Source organism: Etheostoma cragini, chromosome 18, assembly GCF_013103735.1.
Source record: "Etheostoma cragini isolate CJK2018 chromosome 18, CSU_Ecrag_1.0, whole genome shotgun sequence".
NCBI lineage: Eukaryota > Metazoa > Chordata > Actinopteri > Perciformes > Percidae > Etheostoma > Etheostoma cragini.
In genome coordinates, this window is record NC_048424.1 from 1,321,454 (window position 1) to 1,343,410 (window position 21,957).

General features: G+C 39.0%; 2 protein-coding genes across 7 annotated transcripts in view; one reads left to right on the plus strand and one right to left on the minus strand.

Moving 5' to 3' along the window:
• si:ch211-140l13.3 overlaps positions 1 to 21,957 on the minus strand; it is a 36,328-nt gene that overhangs the window by 7,130 nt on the left and 7,241 nt on the right. For 2 of the 6 annotated variants that reach the window (XM_034899682.1, XM_034899680.1), the window contains exons 4-14: positions 21,584 to 21,672; positions 20,440 to 20,524; positions 11,398 to 11,542; positions 10,382 to 10,505; positions 8,004 to 9,429; positions 7,303 to 7,399; positions 6,543 to 6,675; positions 3,106 to 3,309; positions 2,222 to 2,380; positions 2,025 to 2,109; positions 1,648 to 1,768 (exon numbers count right to left, since the gene is read on the minus strand). In XM_034899682.1, the coding sequence (XP_034755573.1) occupies positions 1,648 to 1,768; positions 2,025 to 2,109; positions 2,222 to 2,380; positions 3,106 to 3,309; positions 6,543 to 6,675; positions 7,303 to 7,399; positions 8,004 to 9,429; positions 10,382 to 10,505; positions 11,398 to 11,542; positions 20,440 to 20,524; positions 21,584 to 21,672 (2,668 nt within the window). The remainder of the gene's footprint in view (positions 1 to 1,647; positions 1,769 to 2,024; positions 2,110 to 2,221; positions 2,381 to 3,105; positions 3,310 to 6,542; positions 6,676 to 7,302; positions 7,400 to 8,003; positions 9,430 to 10,381; positions 10,506 to 11,397; positions 11,543 to 20,439; positions 20,525 to 21,583; positions 21,673 to 21,957) is intronic. The other 4 variants (XM_034899684.1, XM_034899685.1, XM_034899683.1 and 1 more) reach the window with 4 other exon arrangements.
• Positions 12,841 to 16,425, plus strand: gpr31 (G protein-coupled receptor 31). Its single transcript, XM_034899699.1, has 3 exons — positions 12,841 to 13,840; positions 15,624 to 16,093; positions 16,146 to 16,425. Exons 1-2 carry the CDS (start codon positions 13,304 to 13,306, stop codon positions 16,080 to 16,082), a joined length of 996 nt encoding a protein of 331 aa, XP_034755590.1. The 5' UTR covers positions 12,841 to 13,303; the 3' UTR covers positions 16,083 to 16,093; positions 16,146 to 16,425.

A 21,957-nucleotide genomic window follows, 5' to 3' on the forward strand; every position in this document is an offset into this window, starting at 1 on the left:
AATTGGACACTCTAATTTACCCCAAAATACATAAATATTCAAATAAACAATCAATCACTGAGTGCAATAATATTCATGTACGTGTTTTCCTGTAGTCAGGTTTTCTCCCACTATCCAAATACAAATAAACAAATTAAATTAAATTTCAATGTATCAGTGTCTGAATAAATATGAATACAACTGTATGACATGTGGTGACTCTAAAGTAGAAGTATGGATCTGTTTAAAGCCGTAATCTGGAGGATTCTCATTTAAATAAATGGTCGTTAAGTCCATGTATCCTTCCTATCGCTGGAAGAGGAAACCCAATGCTGATTGAACCGCTGGTTAATTGCTGATGATGGAATAAGGGATTTACGGTTCACACAAAACATGGAACGGTGTTTAAGAGCACCAGAGTCTTTGTGGTACTTTATTCTCAATAACATGTTTCATAATGTAGGAGATCTTACATTATTGTTGAATTGTAACTACAATATGACAAGATTGCCGTAAAAACTATCCCATTTTTATCAAAAAGCTCGTGTTGGCATGTAAGCTGTGAAAAAATAAAAGGCAGTTGCGGTATAAATAAATATTACAAATGATGTTACAAACACATTCCAACCCCCCGCACCCCTCTCTCTCTTTGTTTCTCTCTCTCTCTCTCTGTATCTCTTACTCACTCACAGACACACACACACACACACACACACACACACACACACACACACACACCTGGTGTGAAAATGAAAAAGAACCAATAAAAAAAATGTGTGGGTTAAATTTGCCCACTTCCGGGTTAGGCCCCGCCCAGTCCGAGTACAGATACGGATACAGATAATGCTGTACTCGCTCATCGCTAATAACATGTTCTTGTCTTGATAACACGTTCCTAACGCGATAACATGGTTTTCTCGTGATAACATGTTCTTCTCGCATTAACACGTCAAGTGGACATACACGCGGATAGCTCAAGATGCGTACAGATAACACGCCACTTGGCTTAAGAAAGTTGGCATGTATATTTACGAGAAGTCATGATGGTCATGTTGACTTATCAGACAATCGATCATTTTCACTTTCATCGTTTTTCTGCAGAATCAAGGTGATAGATGTTTGTACACCCATGAGTACTCAGGTGGTAATAGGAACTGATTAAAGCTAATTTGGCATACTTTTAATGGGGCCTACTTAAAAAGTATAAACAAATACAGGCTTTAAAAACAGGGCTCAGTTCACTACTGGGTGTTTTATTAAATGTTATAGTATTTTTAACAAAGTTGAAAAAAAGTGTCAAAAATTTCTGAAAAAGCTCCAGAAAAGCTGAAAAAACATCTGAGGAAGCATAGATGTGGATGTGGGAAAAATGCGGGGAAAAAAAGGCAAGAAAAGCCGAGAAAAGTGACAAATGTCGAAAAAGAACAACTCAAATTTTGACCCGGAATAAACAAAAGTTGGCTGGTCGACAGCAAGACAACACACGGGTTAAAGGTTTAAAGTCAAGTTCTTTCTGATTGCCTCATGGTGTCCCAACATTGTTTATTTATAAAGAAACCTGCTACTTGCCACTGTAATGACAGCTAGTCCTCCTGGGTTCCACTGACTTTGTGACCCAGCAGACACCCGGCGGCTAACCCTGAAACATAGCAGTGACTTCAGTCTTACGGTGAGAGGTGAACGATGGTGCCATCAGGGAAGATTGTCCTCTCGCTGCCGTCAGTCTCCAAATACTTAATGGTCTGGTCTGGAAATAAGATCTCTCTCCTCCCCCCAGGGTGTCGCTTCTCTGTTACAGAAGGGGACATTTTGTAAATAAAAGACAATACTATGAGCTGTATTCATATATTCATATTCATTGCAACTGAAATGTTGGTGTCTTATAAACACATGAGGGTTGGGCACTTTGTGTGCACAACACGGAAATAAAAAAATCCAAAATCCATCAATATAATCACTTTAAAGATGAGAAATACAGAGTGTATAGAATATAAAAAGACATAACAGTCTTCCAACAGATGTAGATGTGTCAGTCAGTCTCTTACCAATCTGCTTGCTGGGGAAGTGAAGGACCTCCAGACCATTTGGGTGGGTGGTGTGCGTTGTCCGAGAACCAGCGTAGTAATACACCTGCAACACGCATGCGCAAGTGATCCAAATGAAAAAATAAAGACATGAATGTCAACATCATCATTTGAACTGATCGATGCGGTGCAAAAGTGCAACCAGCCGCAGAGCTCACCACTTTCCCATCTTCCAAGATGTGTTTGATGTCTCCATTGAAGAATGTGACCGTTTTTGTCTTCTGGTCTGCAGAAGTTACTTTCCTTGTCCCGTCTGGGAAAGTCACCACGCTGCACCCGTTAGCGAGAAGCTGCTCCATCTCAGGAGATATAGAGATCTTCATCAGTACAAAAATTGTCAACATGGGGGTTGAGTGTCATCCAGTTTTCAAATTAAAGATTTCAGTGATTTAGAGGTAGTTATACTTTGCAGGTAATCAGTTGTTTGACTTCTTGTTTCTGATATTAACCCCTGAAATACCTTGAATACTTATTAAAATGTCAATGTTGTTGTTTTATTACATATATTTTATTGACAACTCAAAGCAACCCTTTAGGTTGGGAAGGTAAAATCAGTTTGGGTAGTGACCAAGCATGGAGCATTAGGGGCATATCGACTTGCACTGCATAAACATGTAATGAGCTCAGTCAATGCTTTGACACCATCTTTTGTCTGTCCTCATAAATTATGGCCAGGGTGCTTAAAAACCACTTCACAGTGTATTGTATGCTTGAATAATTTGATACCATAAGATTTACACAGCAGTTAAAATGAAATGGACCAATGGGCCAGTAGCTTGCAGAGTTTGAGGACACTGTTAATCTGAATGTTAACATAGTTTTTGTATGTACAAAAAATATAAAAGAGGTATGAAGCTGAGACTTTTGTTACATGGAGCTTGATGCATCGACTGTACTTCTTTCCAATAAAATGATGTCTGCTTTGTAAAAACTATATTGAAAGGGAACAACAATTCAGGGTAAATCATACAGAAGAAACTGGATAAAATAGGGAAGATTCCATGTTGATATGATAAAGACCATGAAGTAGGCCTATATTTACCTCTGTCTGTCCCTCCTGGTGTTCAGTTTTTGTTTGTGCAGTGCACCGACCGGCCACTGGGCGGCAATGTGTAGTAACTGTCAGGTTCTTCCTCAGCTCAGAGGTTTCTGTTCTCACCTCCTCCAGCTGGCGTCGAACTACAGACCATTCACTCTCTCTCTGCTTGAACTGCTGCTGAAGGGCTTTCATCTGCTGCCTGAGGGCCTACACACACACACACACACACACACACACACACACACACACACGACAGCACTGTATGACTCATGTGTTGACTTAAAGAAGTGGGAGTGTGTTTGCATATGTTTAAACAGATTTACGCCATGCTGTGTTTAACTGCTCTGCATCACCCCTGATGACAAGACTCTCAATCTGGAAGAACAGGAAATAGTTTACAGCTAAATTAAGTCACATCGAAAGTGACAGCTGTAGTGTGTTAATCTAAACCCGCCCGATACTAATGAACTAATGAAGTTCCCTGGAACTACTTAATAGTAAAACTATTTTCATTGTTTAGCATGTCACAGTGTTACACTTGTCTTCTTCACCACTAAGTTTGGGTTCAAAATACTAAATTATAGAATTGGTGTAGGATTTTTTTCACACTATTAATTTATTTAACATGGCAAATACCTGATTTTTCTTTTACGGCTCAAACACAACCAAGGAAAATGCTACATATACGTGATATATAAATAAAAGCATTGGCATGCTCTGCTCTTTACTGATCTCACACGAAAATATTTGTCTAATGAGAAAAATGAAACACAGTTGATGGTACAGTATACCGTAACGCTGCTTTTTTAGAAATTGAAATGTCAAAATCTTATAGGGACAATTTCATCAGTTGCAGTGATTAATAATAATTAGCACACAAATAAATATAATATATGAAAGTGAAACTATATATTGAATTGATTTAGGCCATGATTAAACCGTTGGTCTTTACATTAAGGTGTTTCTTCAACTTTTTTTTCTAAAGAGAGATGTTCATATCATTGATATAAATTTGGGTCAACAAACCAACAGACACACCTCAGTCAGTGCCATGCAGTAGAGTTCAACAGAACCACAAACTGTAGCCTCAAAAATATTCATTATGAATCAACAAGTTACAAAAACTGAATACTATAGCCTCATGAAAGGTGTACCTAATAAACTGGCAACATAGTGTATGTGGAGGTCTAGCTTATCTATGCTGTGAGGCATTTTAATTTATTCTTTTGGTAAGTTGACTTGGTTCTCAGGGCGTTTTCACACCTTAAAGTCCAGACCAAGGTCCAAACCAACGTTGGTGTTTAATTACATCGTATACGTTTGATTCCGTTCTTTTTGGTTTTACATCTAGATAGATAGATAGATTAATAGATGTTTATTGATCCCAAGAAAAATGGGAAGTTCCTGTGTTACAGCAGCAAAATCAGTTATAAAGCACAGAATAGGAACAGGACTAGGAAAAATATACATACATACATACAATATACATGAAATAATAATACAAATAAAGTAAAAAGACAAATATATTTGAATATGTACAGGATGGGGGAACAAAAATGTGCAACTGCTTAAATAACATGCTAAAATGTGCTAAAATGTAAAAATGTAGGCTACATGTAAATGTAAATAAACTTTTTTCTAGAGAACTTTCCGTGACATTCCTACGGCGTTTTGACACCACGTACGGTACGTGTGTTGCGTCTCCTTTTGATCGGTCAGTAGACAGGTGCGCGTCTGATGCTGGTGTGTTTTTTTGGCGGGTAGTGTTTTCCGTATGAATAAAAATGAATGAACAAATAAATGAGCAAATCCCAATTGCGTTTTTACGGTATTAATACTAACAGCAACCACGTCAGCACCACCTGCTGGTGCAGTAGTCGCGAGAAATTTACGTTTTCATAGCGCAAAACGTATATAGAACGTATATGTTCACATTTTTTTCTAATTGACTTTTAATGTTTCGTTTGACCAAATTGAAATTAGACATTTAATCTCTTCCTCTCCCCAAGTAGTGGACACATTTTTTTCTTGCTCTAGTGAGGTTTCTCCCGGAGTTTTACTTCTTTTTCTATGGTACGTAGTTGCCTAACTTCCTGTAATTCGTCCAAAAGTCCCAACCATCCAAAAAGTGTTTTGATACTGCAAACAAACCGAGCGATGGTTTAGTTTGGTCCGGACCAAAACCACCTCTTTTGATCGGATCAAAATTTGGTCTTTGGACCCGGATCGTGGTCCGAGGCAACTTTCTCACCTGCAGTTTTGGTCTGGACCAAACTAAAAAGTCTCAAAGTCCGGAAACCAAATGAGGTGGGTGTGAAAATGCCCTCAGATAACATAAATGTGCTGAGCGTACGAGAGAAAATGTGGCACATCTTTCTGATCTGACAAGAATAAAAGCTTACACAGACTTTTCCCAAGACCTTGTGATATCAAATGACGCAGTCTATTATTGCCGGCAGCTGTTGTTTTGTAACTGTAGATCATCCTCCTTCCAAAGGTGCTTCAAAAACAACTGACACTTACTGCACAGCCTTGTTTAGGGTCAAAATACATTTCTGATCTGCTACTACACTATGAACCACCCAGACCTCTCTGGGACAGGTCTGCTTTCAGTCCCCAGAGTCAGAACTAAAGGGGGGGGGGGGGGGGGGGGGGGGGGGGGGGGAGCAGCGTTCATTCAGTTTTTATGCTCCTCATATCTGGAACAAACTCCCAGAAAACTGCAGGTCTGCCGCAACTCTCAGTTCTTTCAAATCAAGGCTGAAGACCTGTCTTTTATTTATTTCTTGTTTAATTTCTTACACTGCACTGTAACTTGTATTCTCGTTTCTGTCTGTTTTTATTTTTTTTGTTTTTGTGTAAAGCACTTTGAATCGCCCTGTTGCTAAAATGTCCTATACCAATAAAGCTGCCTTGCCTTGTTTCTGTTACTGTTTGCATGGTACTCCGTCGGTATGTTCAATTTCTAAGAGCTGTTTTTCCCCACACCTCCTGACATTTAAAGGCTCAAAGCGGCAACGATAATCGTTTCTAGTGTGACAAGCAGGCGAGCGGCATCTGAGAAAAACAGGCAGCAACTCGTCCCAGCCTGTTCCACAACCACAATGTAATTAATAGGGAAAATAAAATAATAGTGTGCCACAGAGAGGGAATCACATTCATTTTTAGTTTTCCGGGTACATTCAACATTAGTCACATGATTACAGGTAATTTCCCAGCTGCCCTCTGCCTTACATTCATGACATCATATACAACAATCTGTGGTTGTCCAGGTTTCACATAACTTCAGACTCTAGATCCTTGTATTGAAAGACCAAAATGCTATTAAAGGGCTTGTTGTCTGCCAAATGCAAGACAACTTTCAACACTAATGGAACCAGTTCTGCAACATCTAATCCATGGTTGTCTAAAGCCACTTTTCCTTCCCACCAATAACTGACCTGGACTGCCCTGGTTTCCAGTTTGTGCAGACTGTGTTGGTTTCTCATGTCCTCAAGTCCCTCTGTTCTGTCAGAGGAGATGCCATTGCCTTTGCAGCCTGTCCTCAGCTCATCTGTCTGAGACACTCTTTCTCTGCATAAAAACACAGCAACTTAGGAAATAATGCAAACATATTAGAAACAATAAAAACAAGACAAAAGAGTCCACAGTTTATTGTGTTTACCATCTTTATTTAGAATTACATCATTAGCTTACTTGCCCTGAACCCAAAGTAGATCCCAGGCTGATAGGAACAATATTAAATTTGCAGGTTGGTCATAAAGTACTGGACAAATTAAACATTTGAGCTGATGATGGCATCAAATAAAAAGGTCAGGGGATCAACAATATATCATGAGGCAACGTGAATGTTAAATAGGGTACTTATAACTTCATCCTCCATTATTGCTATCAAAATACTCTTGTAAAACTGTTTAACTATGACACTGAATTAAGCTAATTGGGGAAAAGATCAAAGGTAAAATTGTGGCATTTTGTTGTTGAGACGTGCTTGTTATTTTGTGTACGTGCATTCTGGAAAGATAAAAAGATTAAACCAGAAAGGAAGCTGAAGCTGGCTTTATGCTGAACTGATAACAATGACACCAACCTACTTCCTGTGCCGATGCAATGCTGCTGAGATCAGGCAGACTGTTAATCAGTTGATATACGTGTAGTTTCCATTTTGCATATTATCAGAATACCACAAGCTGTTTTTACCTGAGAAACCCCCTCGATTGTGCCATTTTAGTTACATCTGGAGCATCAGGGTTTTTTTCTGGTTTCAGTGTGTGTGTCTTGGACATTTTCTGACACCCTAGACATAAAGAAATACACATAAACTTTTAAAATATGGAAATTGCCTGTATACTTAGATGCATCTACTCTTGAATACAAACATTCAGTTACGGTAACAATAAACCAAAACACATTTTTGAGAGGAGCAGAACTTAAAAGGATGTTTTCTTCAGTCATTTGAGGACAAGACCGTGATCCTACTCTTAGACCCCTTAGATGAATAGACTTTTGCCCAATACGAGGACTGTGGAGTTAGTCTCTTGCCGTCATCCACGTCAAAACCGCAAACATATTCATATTTAAACTCTTTGCAGAAAATTAGCCTCTATTACCCCCACCTAAAATGTATGATAAAGTAATCTTTCTGGTGCCCCCCTGTATCCAAGTGCACCAGGTATCAAAATTAACAAAAATGCACTTAGCCTGACCCCAAAACACGGGGCACGGTGCACATAAACACCAATAATCTGCATGAAACAGTCTTTGGTAAATAGAAATGAATCCTAAAACACAAAAAAACTGAATTTTGATAAAATGATTAAATTACAATTATGAAAGATTCAAAATCAATCACATATATGAAAACCAGACCTGAATATATTTAAAATATATGTCAAAATTACCATTATAATCAGCCGAAGCTTTATCATCTCTGTTGGAGCCAGAAGAAGAGGATTGATGCTGAGGCCTTAGTCCAAAACCAGGACTCTGTTCCTGTTTCTGGATCCCTGGGACCATCCACCTCTCCTCAGCCTCGCTGGCATTGTCATCCTCCGAAAGGTTTAAGTGGGAATCGTGGATGCCGAGGCAGGAAGGAGGGGATGGGAGCTTGAGGAACTGGTGACACTGGGAGGGGCGGTGATAGTCATCATCACTGCCACTACCACCGCCAGTCGCCCTTTCTGAAGTGGAATATGTGGGAGATGTAGTGCGTTTCAGAGGTGTTGGGACTTCACTTGTGTTGTTTGGCGCACAAAGACAAAATGCTTCTGCTGCGGTTGTAGCAGCTTGTTTTTGACCTTTGACCCCGTCTGAGCCTGTGCTGCTTCCTGGTCTTGACATGCGCCACTGGCAGAGATGAAACTGTGTTTTTGTTTCATCACAGCCGGTGGATAGAGTTTCAAAGTTAAAGCTTGGGACTCTATCCATGGGGTCGTGAACGGTCTTAACACTAACAATAACTTCCTGATTTCCCCCGGCATGCTGGGAAACTCTGTTGTCCCTCAAAGGGGGGGAAATGTTAAAATGTTGCACTAAGTTTGATTCATACCCAACTCTGGGATGTTTGGGAGTCCAGACAGGTGTGTTGTTCTGCTGCAGGGGTTGTTCCCATAGGTCCTCTGAGGTGGCAACAGATGAGCTCACCGTGATTTCTCTTTGATTTGCTGTTACAATCTGACCTTTCACCTCGTCTTCATCATCTATTTTTCCGGCAGTTTCAGCCATCTTTTCTACATCCTGGTGCCTCACCCTTTTCTCCCTAAATGACTTACTATCTGAGGGCATTGGCTCAGAGAGTGATTCATTAATTCTGCATTCTGTTTCCCTTAAATGACAGTTTTTAGGGTATTTCTTCTTTTGTAATTGGCCAATGTTGCCCTCTCTGTCTGTCGCTGCAGGACTATTAGTGATCTGTTTTACTTGGTCAGGCAGAGTTTCTGGTTGGGACACAACAGGAGTGTTGAAATATGTTTGTTCTAGGCTGTGGACATGAGGCTGAACCTGGATCTCTGTTTGGGTCTTCCTCTGGCTGACCTCAGGTGTCTGAGGATCATATGAAGCTGAGCAAAAGTCTTGTAAAGTCCTAAACTCAGTTTTCATGCTTTGAAGCTGAGTTCCTTCGTCTTTAAAGACTAAAGATGGGGCAGAGGAGCGCCTCTGGATGCCAGAGGTTAACTTCCTGCCGGGCTGCTGCTGGCTGAGGGGAGCCCCTCTCTGGACATCCTGCTGATTAGAGAAATTCAAATTATGTCTGTCTACCCTGGAAATGCTCTCTCCCTCCCACAAGAAGTAATGTCTCTCTGTCAACCTCATCTTCCCACTGAGGGTCTGAAAAGTAAAGATTGATGAAAATGAATTGAGTCACATGTAGATGTTCATATTGACATTTAATAGAATGCATTCCAGAGATTTTATTTGACTGGATGGGAAAAATGGTTTTGGGCAACTTGTGATGATGTGGGTTTTTTGTGCAGATGAAAAGTTAAGCTACAGCTACAGTAGCTCTGTGATGATCATAACTGTTGAAACATGAAGGTAAACCTTTTTCATGTTTTATATAATGTTTCCAAAAGAATTGTATCCCACTCATTAAAAGAACAGTGATGCAAATTTGCATGTACCCTGTGATAAACGTCATGCTTTATGTTTAATAAGGTTTGGTGATTTTTGTTATTATTTTTGTATGTACCTTAAGGTAATCTAGGTGCATACTGGTCTATTGCCAGACCTTCCTCCAAGGTGCTGAGGAGGAGGGTCTGGATAGTCCACACAGCATTCTGGGAGAGAGAAAAACATTCTCTGCTTTATTGGCCTTTCTCTAAACCAATCACAATCATCTTGGGCGTTGCTATGCGCCTCATAGAGCCCCGCTGCTGCTGCAAAATAACCTCGGGAAGGAACTTGTTTTGGTGGAACATGTGGACGTTCAAAAGTTGTTTTAGTCGTGCGATAGAAAATCTTGATGGGACTGAGTCTAGCTAGCTGTTGGGATTTACCCTGCAGAGACCGGAGGAGCAGGTAACCATAGTCTTCATAAATCCACCAGAGTTTAGAACAGCAACACATAAAATGGGGACAGAAACGGACATCCGGCCAAAAGGAAGGACATACGGTGGAATTTCTAGTGGCAACAGAGCCCCCCCCCCCCCGGAAATGTGGGAAGTCGCGGAACTACACAAAGCCAAATGTCCTAGGTTACTTAGAGGCACTATGCCACAGTATATATATATATATATATATATATATATACATACACACAATATACTATTATGTGGTGTACCTGCAGCTGCTTTGGCTCAGAGATTTTAGGCACTTTGAGCTGCTCCTCCTCACACTCCCCAAAGGTCTCTTCCTCTCTCACAGCAGATCTGATCAGCATCGGTGACATGACAGAGAAAAGAACACTAAAATTATATTTAGAAAAAAAGGAAAAAGAAATAGCAAATACTAGCAAAGAAGGTTAGTTAAATATTCCTGTAAAGAAGTACAGTTGAAGGGGGTATTCCAGATATTTTTAAGTGGGTCAGGTACAAGCCTGAGACCTTCAAACTTTAGTCTGTATATTGACTTGAACCAGGGACCTTCCAGTTCCCAACCCAACTCCCCTACTGACTATGCTACTGCCACTTATCCATAGTCAGTGTATTACCTAGAGTAGATGTCAGTTGACAGGCCCCAAGTTTGGAGATGCGGTAATCTATGCTTTCTTTTAAGTTTCCAGATTCCTTTAATAACAACATTTCACCTCGTCTACCACTGCCGTGATTGGTTAGTTAGTTTGTGTTATTCAGTGGCACTGGTGCTTAAAAGGGTTAGTTCAGAGTCAACAAAGTCACACAATAACACAAACAAACTAATCGATCAAGGCAGCGGTGGAGCAGAAACTCCTGTGTTCTGCAAGGTAAAGTTTTTTCAAGAAGTCTGGTGGCTTTGAAGAGAGCAGAGAAAACGGCTCCAGTTTCCTGTCAGAAATATTCTAAATATAGCGAACATTTGAAGTGATCTTGATTTTTTTAGTGTCTAAAAAACATTTAGCTGCTGCCCCCGTCCATACATAGTACATTGCTTAGCTTCAGTGTCAGTACTCCTGCCTGCTTCTCCAAACTGGGGGTGTGCCAACCGCCATCTACTGTAGCTAACACACTCACTGTGGATAATTACCTCATATGATCCCTCTTCAAAAATCCAAACTACCGCCTTAAGCTAACAATAACGTGTCACACATGTTCTGCCATTTAGATTTACAAGTCGCAATTCTAAAATCTGCCACAGTTGAAGGCCAGCTGTCTTGAGTACCTGTCTTCAGAGTTGGCAGGGGGGATGTTTCTCACTCCAGGGGGGCGGACTGGGTCCTGGTCTGGCTCATCTCTGTGGTGGTCAGTCTCTGCGGTGGTAGGTAAGTCTCTCTGCTCTGCAGTCCCTTTTTTAGATCTCAATGCATCTAAATGGAAGAAAAGGTTTTACAAACAGTATTTTAAGGGTGATGAATCAGAAAGAAGTGAGTCTGCAAGATAGGAGGTAAAGGAAGCATCACTGTGTGCACGCTGGAAGTATCTAACTCGAAGAGTGCAAAACCTCTCCGCCTCCTATAAAATAGTATGAACGACAGTGTGAAAACTCTGCACCAACTTGACAGTACTGTACAACTTTAAAGTAAGTGTTACTAGAGTTGCAGGTCCGTTTGACATTCTGAGAACACAATTCCCTGTGATGCTGCAAAGCTACACGTCTAAGAGTCGTGCTGGATTCAAACACTCACAGTAAACTAGCCATGATCACGTTCCTTTAGGTTAATAATCATGGTTCATTTAACTAAAAAAATAATCTATGAAATATTATAATTGAGTTAAGCTAGTTGGACAAAATGCAATGTTTATCATTTTAATATAATGCTGTGAAATTTAAAAAAACTACTTAATTGTGATTAATCGCATTAATGTCATAGTTAACTCGTAATAAATTGCAATTAATCACAAATGTGTATCTATTATTAATGTCTCTGGATTTCTTTGTGTACCAAAAAATGCCTTTTATGGCCGACATGGAACAGATTCGTTTTAAGAAATGGAATTCTCTAAATTGTTTCTTGAAGACCATTTTTGATATTGTATGATGAGACTCTGATTTGTTTGTTGCTATGCCCATAATCTAAGCAAACTTTGATCTTGCACTCAGATATTCTGGCAGCACTCCAGATGTTTTGTTTTTTCCTTTTCTTTTTTATCATTCATCTCGGTTATTTTTTTTGGAGTGGCTTGAAAGAAAAAAAAACAACAACTTTATATCGGGAAAAAAAGATGCTTATCTTCCAAAGGTAAAGAATGAATCAAGCATTCTCGTAAATCAGTAAAACCACCAGATCAAAGATAACTAAGGCATGAATCATTTGAAGAAATAAAGCTGTAAAATCATTCAATGATATGAGAAAAACGTTTAGCAAACAAACAGCATAGACACATTACATTTGATGTTTCATGTACCTCTTCTTGTTTAAAGGCAGCATTTAAATCAAATCATGAATCAGATTTAAAAAAGGTTCCTGTCCTTCCCATGTCTCTAAAACCTGTCTGACTCTCAGAGTTGTCTGGACTTGCAGCTGGAGCAGAGAAAGAGTTTGAAGCATGCAAAGTTTGAGGCATGCTGAGTTGAGTGTGAGGCCTGAGGCTAAGTCCTTCTCCTCCTCCCTTAGAATGCAACATTCCAAGAAACCACATTTCATTTTTCCTGCATATGAAAACATTGACAGCAACACCACGTCCTACTCCTTGTACGCCTATACGTACATCTGCCCTTAATTCCCAGGGATCCATGTCTGTGTGCTCCAAGGAGAATCATTTCCTCAAGCTATAAAAGGCGGAGCTAAGAGCGCAGGGCTGAACTGACAAAGGCAAACTCAAAGAAACCGTGAACCATTTACTCTGCACACTGAGAGAATCCCTGCCAGACCTGATACTGACTCCCCCAAAACAGGACCTTCCAACCTGAATGACTTTGGAAAAAAAAGAAACACACATGAGGATTAAAACGCAAGACATTGAGGAAACTTGATTGGCAGATTTTTTTCTTCTTCTGTTTTTATCGGGTGAGACTTCATGTGTGACGTGCTTTCCTTGCCTTTTCAGGAATACAGTACTTATGCTCTATATGCAGAGCTTGTAATTCATATTTGTTAATTACCTGGCAAGTGTATTTGACTGTTCAAATGGCGAACGCTACTGCATCTCCCTACCAACTTATTGATGACTGCGATGCCTCAGACACAACACTGTATAAATTCTATGCAGCTGTTATGATTGTGATTTTCATCCTGGCTTTGCCCCTGAATGCATCTGTCCTACACCTCTTCATATTCAAGCTGAAATTCTGGAAATCCAACTCCAATAATGTCTTCCTTTTCAACCTGGTGTTGGCTGACATTCTCCTGATCTTCTGTTTGCCCATAAAGGCATATAATTACATCCAAGGAGAGAGGAGGATTGAGAATGACGCGGTTTGCAAAGCCATGCTCTTCATGTTATTTTTAAACCGAGGGGGAAGCATTGCCTTTCTGACCGTGATTTCCATTGATCGATATCTTCACGTGGTACACCTTGGTCGAAGGAATCTCCTAAAAGTTCTCAAGAAATCGGGTCTGATCTCGATCCTCATCTGGCTGTTTCTTGTGCCTCTAACGATCCCAACCATGCTCAAAAATTATGATTGCTGCCACAGCCCAAATGAAGACGATGAGATAATTAAGGTAATGTTTCCATGCTGAATATGCAATTTGCCCCACTCCCTAACCCTAACAGTTGTTACTGACAGGTTTTCAGCGAGTCCCAAAAAGCTGGTATAATACAATATAATATACTTTATTGCCCCTGGGGGAGGGGGGAATCTTTTTGGGCAGAGTGATGCTGCCAACATACAAACAGTGAATAGTAATCTACACACTGATTAAACAATACCAGTCAATATACAGAAAACTGTCAATCAATAAATATATCTGGTGCAATGGTGGCAGGTAAAAAAGGTTAAAAAAAAGATCCCCTTGCATGAGATTAGTAAAATAAAAATAAAATATAAAAAATGACAAAGCATAAAGCGGCTAAAGATTGTCCCATACCATTCAGCTTAATTGGGAATTTGTTGGGACCATGTGGCAACCATTTTTAATATTAATGGACAAAGCATCCGGTTCGGCGAAGTGCTGACACTGCGGAAGTGCCTTAAACTTGCATTACATCTTAGTTCCAGGCAGGGACGACACATGCAGTTGCAAAAAGAAAGTGACCCACTTCTCGATTAATTACCTCAGTAAACATTTTCATAATGAATCTATGGTCTGAATCGCAAGTTTTAAGTCTTCTGCAACACAGAATGATGTTCATTTATTGAATTACGGTCTTGTTGATTTTGACAGTTTGCTGCCTGTCAATCATGACAGCGGTTTAGCAAAGCTTATCCATTACACGTGAACTTCAACCTAGCAAAGCTAAATCTTACCACAAATTAAGTACAATAGCTTTCAGCAGCAGTTAAATCCAGATTGCCAGTGAAAGTGTGTAACGTACAGTGTAAGCCACGTTGCCAACTCTCAGCTAAGTCAGAGTCAGATATCGCAGTCACAGTCTGTGGCTCTTCCCTCACTCCTTCCTCTCGTCTAAAATCATCACATAAGCAACCAAGATGGATGCGCTCGTAACAGCAAACTCAACAACTCATAGCAGTTCTAACTAATGGGTGACGTCACACATGCTCTGTTCATTAATATTAACAGTCTATGGTGGCAACACAGTGCTGAGTGATCATGTTTTGATGTCATCAAATCAAAAGCTGCGCCATTAATGCAATACAGTTCACACAGAATTGTGATTTATTTTGTGTAAGTCAGCATGTAATCAATAGGAAACTATAATTTATGGAATGAAAGGTCTGATCATAAATAATGGATGTAGCTCTATGGTGTCCTTCCAGAGAGGACCGAACACTGAGGGTTCATCTCATTCAAAAGCTCCACTTAGATAGAGGCGGATTTGACAGCAGGTTTTGCAGTAACACAGCACACAGCATTGCTAAAGTTGAGATGTATTAAACTGCATCATAAAGTACAGAGCCACGGCTAGAAAATGATAAGTGGATACTGAAATAAAATTATTATTGTCAAAAAATGAGGATATGCAATAATACTGTGTTGGGTACAGTTGAAAAGTAAGTTGATCTATACTTAGTACTGTATTTGAATACAATGTTTTAGCATACTAGCATATTTCCATTTTATTTTACTACGTTTCAACTCCAAAACCTTTCAGGTGGAATTATTGAACTTTCTCCAGTATGGATTTGAGTTGTGATTACTAGTTACTTTACGGATTAAGTTAACTTTACATACACAAAATAATGAAATCTATTTTAAAAAGTGATTAAACTGCTGTCCGGAGCATTCTCATTATCCAATTTGTAGGAATAGAATTGCTAAACTATCAAGAAATGTGTTGTTGATGAACTGTATATGACAAGTTGATCCTTTCTTCTGATTTAAGGAAGTCGACATTATACGAGAATTCATCTTCTTCACCAAAATCGTCATCCCCTTCGTCATATTGGTGTACTGCACAGTGCGTATCGTCAATAAGCTCAGGAAACAAACAATCGGGGATACAACCAAGCTGAAGAGAGCAGTCTTCCTGGTAACATGCGTCATGGTGGTCTTCTCCTTCAGCTTCCTCCCTTGCACGTTGGCCAGGATGGTTCTGCTGATCGCTCAGGTCGACAAGTGGTCCGAAGCATACGAGGACAAAGCTGCTGTGGCCTTCGACGGCCTCATGGTCCTCTCCTATGTAAACTGTTTGCTGGATCCGCCGGTCTACTGCTTCTCTAGCACCAAGTTTAAAAGTCTTTATCTCTCCACTTATTTCCCATTCCTTATAAAAAAAGTGCCGTTGCAAAGCTTAAGGGTAAACACGATACAACGTCCGCGCAACGATGTTGTTGGAAATTAATGGAAAAAGAGGCTGTTTGTCTGTGTGGGGACACATGTCCAACCAACAGGATTACTACCTGAGACTGACAGTGTGTCCCAAAAAATGACATACTGAATGAAAGGGTCAAGTGCTCCTTGAAGACAAGATGTCCAGTTTCAATTGATTCTTCAATAGAAATTATTTAAAGGCACATATGTTAATAGAAAGCTCTGGTTTGTGTGTTCACCAGCATTGTGTAAATATACACTGTACAGTAGTAGTGAGGGGGGTGCCCCTCAGCCAAAGTATGCACATCTGTTTTTCTGTTTGTCTTGGACAGCAAGTATTTATGACCATGAGAAATTCCTTTAAAGCGTTAAAATAACAGTAATCTTATTTTTCAAATCCTGCAAATCTCACGCAACCTTTTCATCAACTTCCACGGTTAAACAACCATAAGTGTTTAATGGCATCAGAAACTGTCACCATGTCGCCCGATAGTGTTTAAATTTGGTCAAAACTAAGGGAACTAAAAAAAGAAGGAGGTATTTAATACGTGCATTAGGACTGACTCCAAAATGGACACATATTAGGCCATGGTCCGTCAAAACTCAATCCTAAAAAGCCCATGAGGCTGATTTTTAATGTTGATTGATTATTGAATTGTATAACTGTTTCTTATACATGTAGAGCAGTAGTTCCCAAACTTTGGGGGCCAGTGAGTTATAAGGGGATGTGGGGCGGGGCGAAGCAAAATGATGAATGAATCAATAAGTAAGCATCGTCAAGCAGGCGATGAAACCACACCAAAAACAACAAAAGTACCGAGACAAAGGCAAGAAAATACATAGTGGTGAACACAATTTGATCTAAGGAGCCGACTTTCTATTTTTCAGTCAAATCTGACAGTATCGTTGACTATTTCCTAAAAACAACTGATTGTTGCGCATATCTCTCTCTCTCTCTCTCTCTCTCTCTCTCTCTCTCTCTGAGGTTTAATCAACTTAAAGTGGCTCTATTGGCATGGTTTGTTTTGCCAAAGCATTTGTGATTTTTTTTAAATGATCTACTGGCATCAGACGTAAACAGAGCTGTGTAACATTGTGTTTTCTCTCTCTCTCTCTCTCTCTCTCTCTCTCTCTCTCTCTCTCTCTACAAAAAGGGCCCCTGCAGAAAAGGTTTAGTAACCACCGATGTAGAGACAGATTGGTTTAATTATACTGTATATATTTTCTAATACTACTGTCTGTCATTATGTTGACAAACCACTGATTTAAAAGATAATACTTGGACAACTATTAATTCACAAAATGACATGCCTCCATAATGCTGCTATAACACCGGAATTTCCCATTTTTCTTGGGATCAATAAACATCTATCTATCTATCTATCTATCTATCCATCTATCTATCTAATGTAAAATTCCCCAAACAATACAAATCATGAATCATGCCTTTTTAACCAGACTAAGCGATACTTTACTCAGACTTAATCACAGAAATCCCACTGTGCCTGACTAAATTACCTCACTCACCTTGATGATTTCTTCAATAGAAATGAGTCAGAGAGATAGGGTCTGTCTCTTGGTCACTGTCTGGCTGTAAATACAGGGCTTACAGATTTTAAGTGATCAACTAGCTGGGGTCTGGTGATTCTAGGTTTAATTCAATCTAAATGTTACTCATTTGTGTGTTAAAAATACATCATTGTGTAGTGTATCATAAAATTAGTCAATGCTTTGTATTCGTCACAGCAGTAAAGAGTGAATCACTGTAACAATGTAATGACACTTTCAACTCGTTCAGTGGAACATTATGCAACTTCATTTTCCAGTTTCATCTATCATGATTAATCTATCTATGATCTACTCAATTTGGGAAAACATCTGGGGGAAACCCTCGTTGGGTATTATAGAATAGAATAGAATAGCATGCCTTTATTGTCATTATACACTAGTACACGGTACTTGTGCAACGAGATTAAAGAGATTAAATTACGGTATAGATCATCATTGACAAAAACCCCACAGCTTTGTAATAGATTTAAATGATGTTATTAGCGTGGCTACATTAATAAAAACAAGACTATTGCATACGGATATGCACAACCTGTCTTGCTCTGCAAATGTCCCATCTGCAAACTGACAATGTGTTTCTACCAGTATGAGAACTGCAAATATTTACAGAGTAAAGAGAGCAGCACGTGTCGTAAGGTCACATACAGTATGACTACTTTGTCATTCAGTTGTAGAGATTTGACCTGAGCAGCGCTGTATGTTCACAGTATATTTAATGTCTGGGACTTAATTGTTAATTCGACACATATGCTTCATTCATGTTTCTACCTCCACCTTTAAAAGGTCCCAATTTGTAAAATGTGATAGGTTTTTAATTAAAAAAGCAGGTAAATGTGCTATATAAATACTGTGAAAGTATCAAAACAATTCACAGAGAAATCCACACAGGCTGTATTCAGAAACTGTGCCTTTAAATGAGCTGTCAGGACTTCTGTACCGCTCAGATGTCACAACTGTACTATATATCTAGGTAGAAAGCTGCTACAGTGTCGTTACAGTCATTTCCGACCTGGAAACACTGACCAATCAGAGCAGACTTGACTCTATGGGGGGAGGGGTTTAAAGAGCCAGGTGTTAAAATGGAGCGTTTTTCCAAAAAGATTCTCCCTCTGTGTACAGGTATTTTCAGAAGGACAATATGAGAAAAAAAAATAGTTTTGTATGTACAAACCCAAAATACAAGTAGGAACCTGAAAATAAGCATGATATGGTCCCTTTAAATGCTAAATGGGGTTTTGTTTAAAATACAAATAGCTAACATTTGTTGTCATACGGTCCTTAAAAGGAGTTATAATAATTTCAGGTTTTATGACCTCATAAAACAGTTTAATAGAAGAGTTTATGGATGCAAACAACTATGGTCGTAATAAGTGTCCCAACAGCTGATTTTTATTATAAGTGTCTCAATAAATGCTTAAAATATATTGTACTCAACCATCACTCACTTAAGTGAAGTTGTCAGTGTAAATGTTTGTGTAAAAGTTTCATTTTTGTAACAGAAATGTTTAACAGGGATCACATTCAGAGACCGACAGACATCTTTTATAACTATTTTTACAGGTGGCAGTGTGCCAAGTACTTGTCTTTGACGTGTTTTTACTACTGCTGTGTTATGTGAATGTATAAATATATTTTATATCTTTGAGAACATTTCTGCTGACTGATCCTTCATATTCTTTCCTTCAAATAACATTGATATAAAACTCAAAATATCTTTAACTGAATGGTTCGATCTCTTGATGGAGGTATTTGAAGCTTTTATATCCAGGCACACACCTTAGTTGATCAAAGTGCTGCTGTCACACAAACATTTGCATGAATTTCAGGTATGTGTCAACATGCATATAAGCCATCTTGAAATCTTTGCCCTGGGAAAGGAGTGGGAGTGGTTTTGATTAATGACTCTATTGTATCGGAGAACAATTGTGTCAGAAACAAGTAGCTAATTTCAGTCTTAAAGCAACAAAGCTCTCTGGACCATATACAGTATGTGTCACTCCAAATGATGAGAAAGGTAAATGTTTGAAACACATGCGTTTTAGTGGGCTAACAATCTGTAAGGTGACTTCAGTAAACTGAAAATGACAGCAGGTTGACCAACACATACTTACATTAGTGCATTTAAGCTTAATTATTAGCCTAATCATTACAACTACCTGTTGTTTTGTCACTGTAATTTGTTTCTGCTTGTACAAATTGATCTGGAATAAGACTGCAAAAGACGAGTGAGGGGCCGAGACTACTAGTCATACATGTAGTCGGTGTGAAAAATATTCATTTGGTTATTGAACTTAATGAACTTGAACAATAGACTGAATGTAAAATTGTAATCAGGTGTAGTGATTTCAGTTGAAAAATGCCAGCTTTGTTGGTTTTTATTTTATAAGTCAACACATACATACAAATACAAATTCACACTGGATCTTTGTGGCCAAATGCAACAAAAAAAAACTTTTAAAATGGCTTAAAGTAAAAAAAACTAAAAAAAAAAGCCTCCTGGTCATGAAGCTTATTAGCATTTACATTTATCTTGAAACCGTCTCTGGCTTTTTATAGCACCAATGTGTAGAATTGTTCATGGTAATATTGTTTTTAAATGTTAATTAATTTTGTACGTTAAATCTACTTGCTTTATATCCATTTATCTCAGTTTGCCAGTTTGAGTCTTTTTCAAGTCCCAAAGGTAGAACTTTTCCACTGCTTCACATAACAGGACTCTACATGTTAATATAAAATCTAAGTCAGATAAGATAAGATCAGTTTTTTTGTCTGTGTATCTAGGATGCATATGATTTCGGGAGGCAGTAGCTGGTTCTTACCCTGGCTGGGACATGTGGAGACAGGATGATCCTCAGGCTTCCTTCCATCTGATGGAGGAGGAGATGACACGTTGAAAACTGGGAGCTGTGAGGCCGCACACAAACCCAAGAGATGGATAGGGATGGGAATGAGAGGAAGCATGTGAGGGGAAAAAGAAGAAACAGTGAAGACGCTGTTAATAAGCACCGTTTAGCCCAATATTTAGCTTTAACTCTTAATCATAACCCTCTTTAAAGTATATATGGCAGGTTTTTCAACATTGATCCCAACATATAAGTGTGAGGAGCTCTCTGAATAACCACATATAAATGGATAAAGACATTATACTGCAGCATAAACCATGATGCATTTTCAAAACTAGATCAGATGACAAAAAAAGCACTTTAGCTGATCCAGCAAAAGAGCTTCTGGCTAAAGTTTTATTATTGGTTAAATCTTTGGTTTTAATGATTTTTAAGGCCACTTGTGGGCAGAAGAACTGCTCAATAAGCTGACAGGACACCCAACCCTCACATATTATAACCAACACTTATAAAAATGTCTGTCTCTTAAACCTAACACTGCCTGGCTGTATACAGCAGGTTTACCACAGCTTGTTCTGGAACAACAAAGGGAATAAGCAGTAAAACTATAACAATTAACTAAATTAAGCTATAAAAAACTATATAAAGGACATTTCTGTCTAAGGGCGGCCACAACATTGCTGAGCTCTGAAAACAATTGTTTCCAATAGCTTGCCCTGTCACTGCACTGGCCCTTCAGGTTCACCAGCATTTGGTCTGAAAGGCCCCTAAAGCAGCACAGTTAGGGACCCATTTACATTACACATCGTCATTAATATGAAATATTGATCAATACAGCTTTAGTGCAATAATGCAGTAAAACCATACAGTAAAAAAAACATATTTTATTTTAAATATATTTATTAGGATTTCTTTGATTATATGTAAAACTTAAGTAGGTAATTTCACAACAAAACTCAAATTTGACTTTTGTTGTTTGTCAACAAAACGGGTGGCTCTGAGTGCACCTAACTTTCTTTCCAACCTGATTTTAGTAAAATGGTGAATGTTGAGTGACTAACCTAGACTTTATTTATCAAATATTCAAAGGAAGCATTTTTACCAGTCATAAAGTACCCACCTTATCAGAGCTCCCGGCAGTCAACACAGGCAGCATGCCGATCCACCGCAAGGGTACACAGACAGGAAACATCAGACCTTCAACAGAGACCGAGACAGAGATAAGGAATGAATATTAAAGACAAGATCAGAATGTGAAATGAGACGTTTAATATCTAAGAGATTGTGTGCGTGCGGGAAGAAACGCAACAAGAGTCCAAACCACTTCTTAGAAAATGCTTCTTGGAATTTACACTCATAGCGATTATAATGAATTTATGAGATGGGTCATTCAGAGCGCCTTGCTCTAATTTGGACTAAGTAAACCACTGTCCGTAAGCTTTAGGCATCATTACTTTAAAAAAGGGGGTTTAAGAATAAAACAAGATGTCTGTC

Bases quoted from the DNA above. Each gene is read 5' to 3' on its own strand.
- gpr31 (XM_034899699.1), top strand. From the start codon at position 13,304: ATGGCGAACGCTACTGCATCTCCCTACCAACTTATTGATGACTGCGAT. The intron at 13,841-15,623 runs GTAATGTTTCCA...TTCTGATTTAAG, and splicing joins AAGACGATGAGATAATTAAG to GAAGTCGACATTATACGAGA.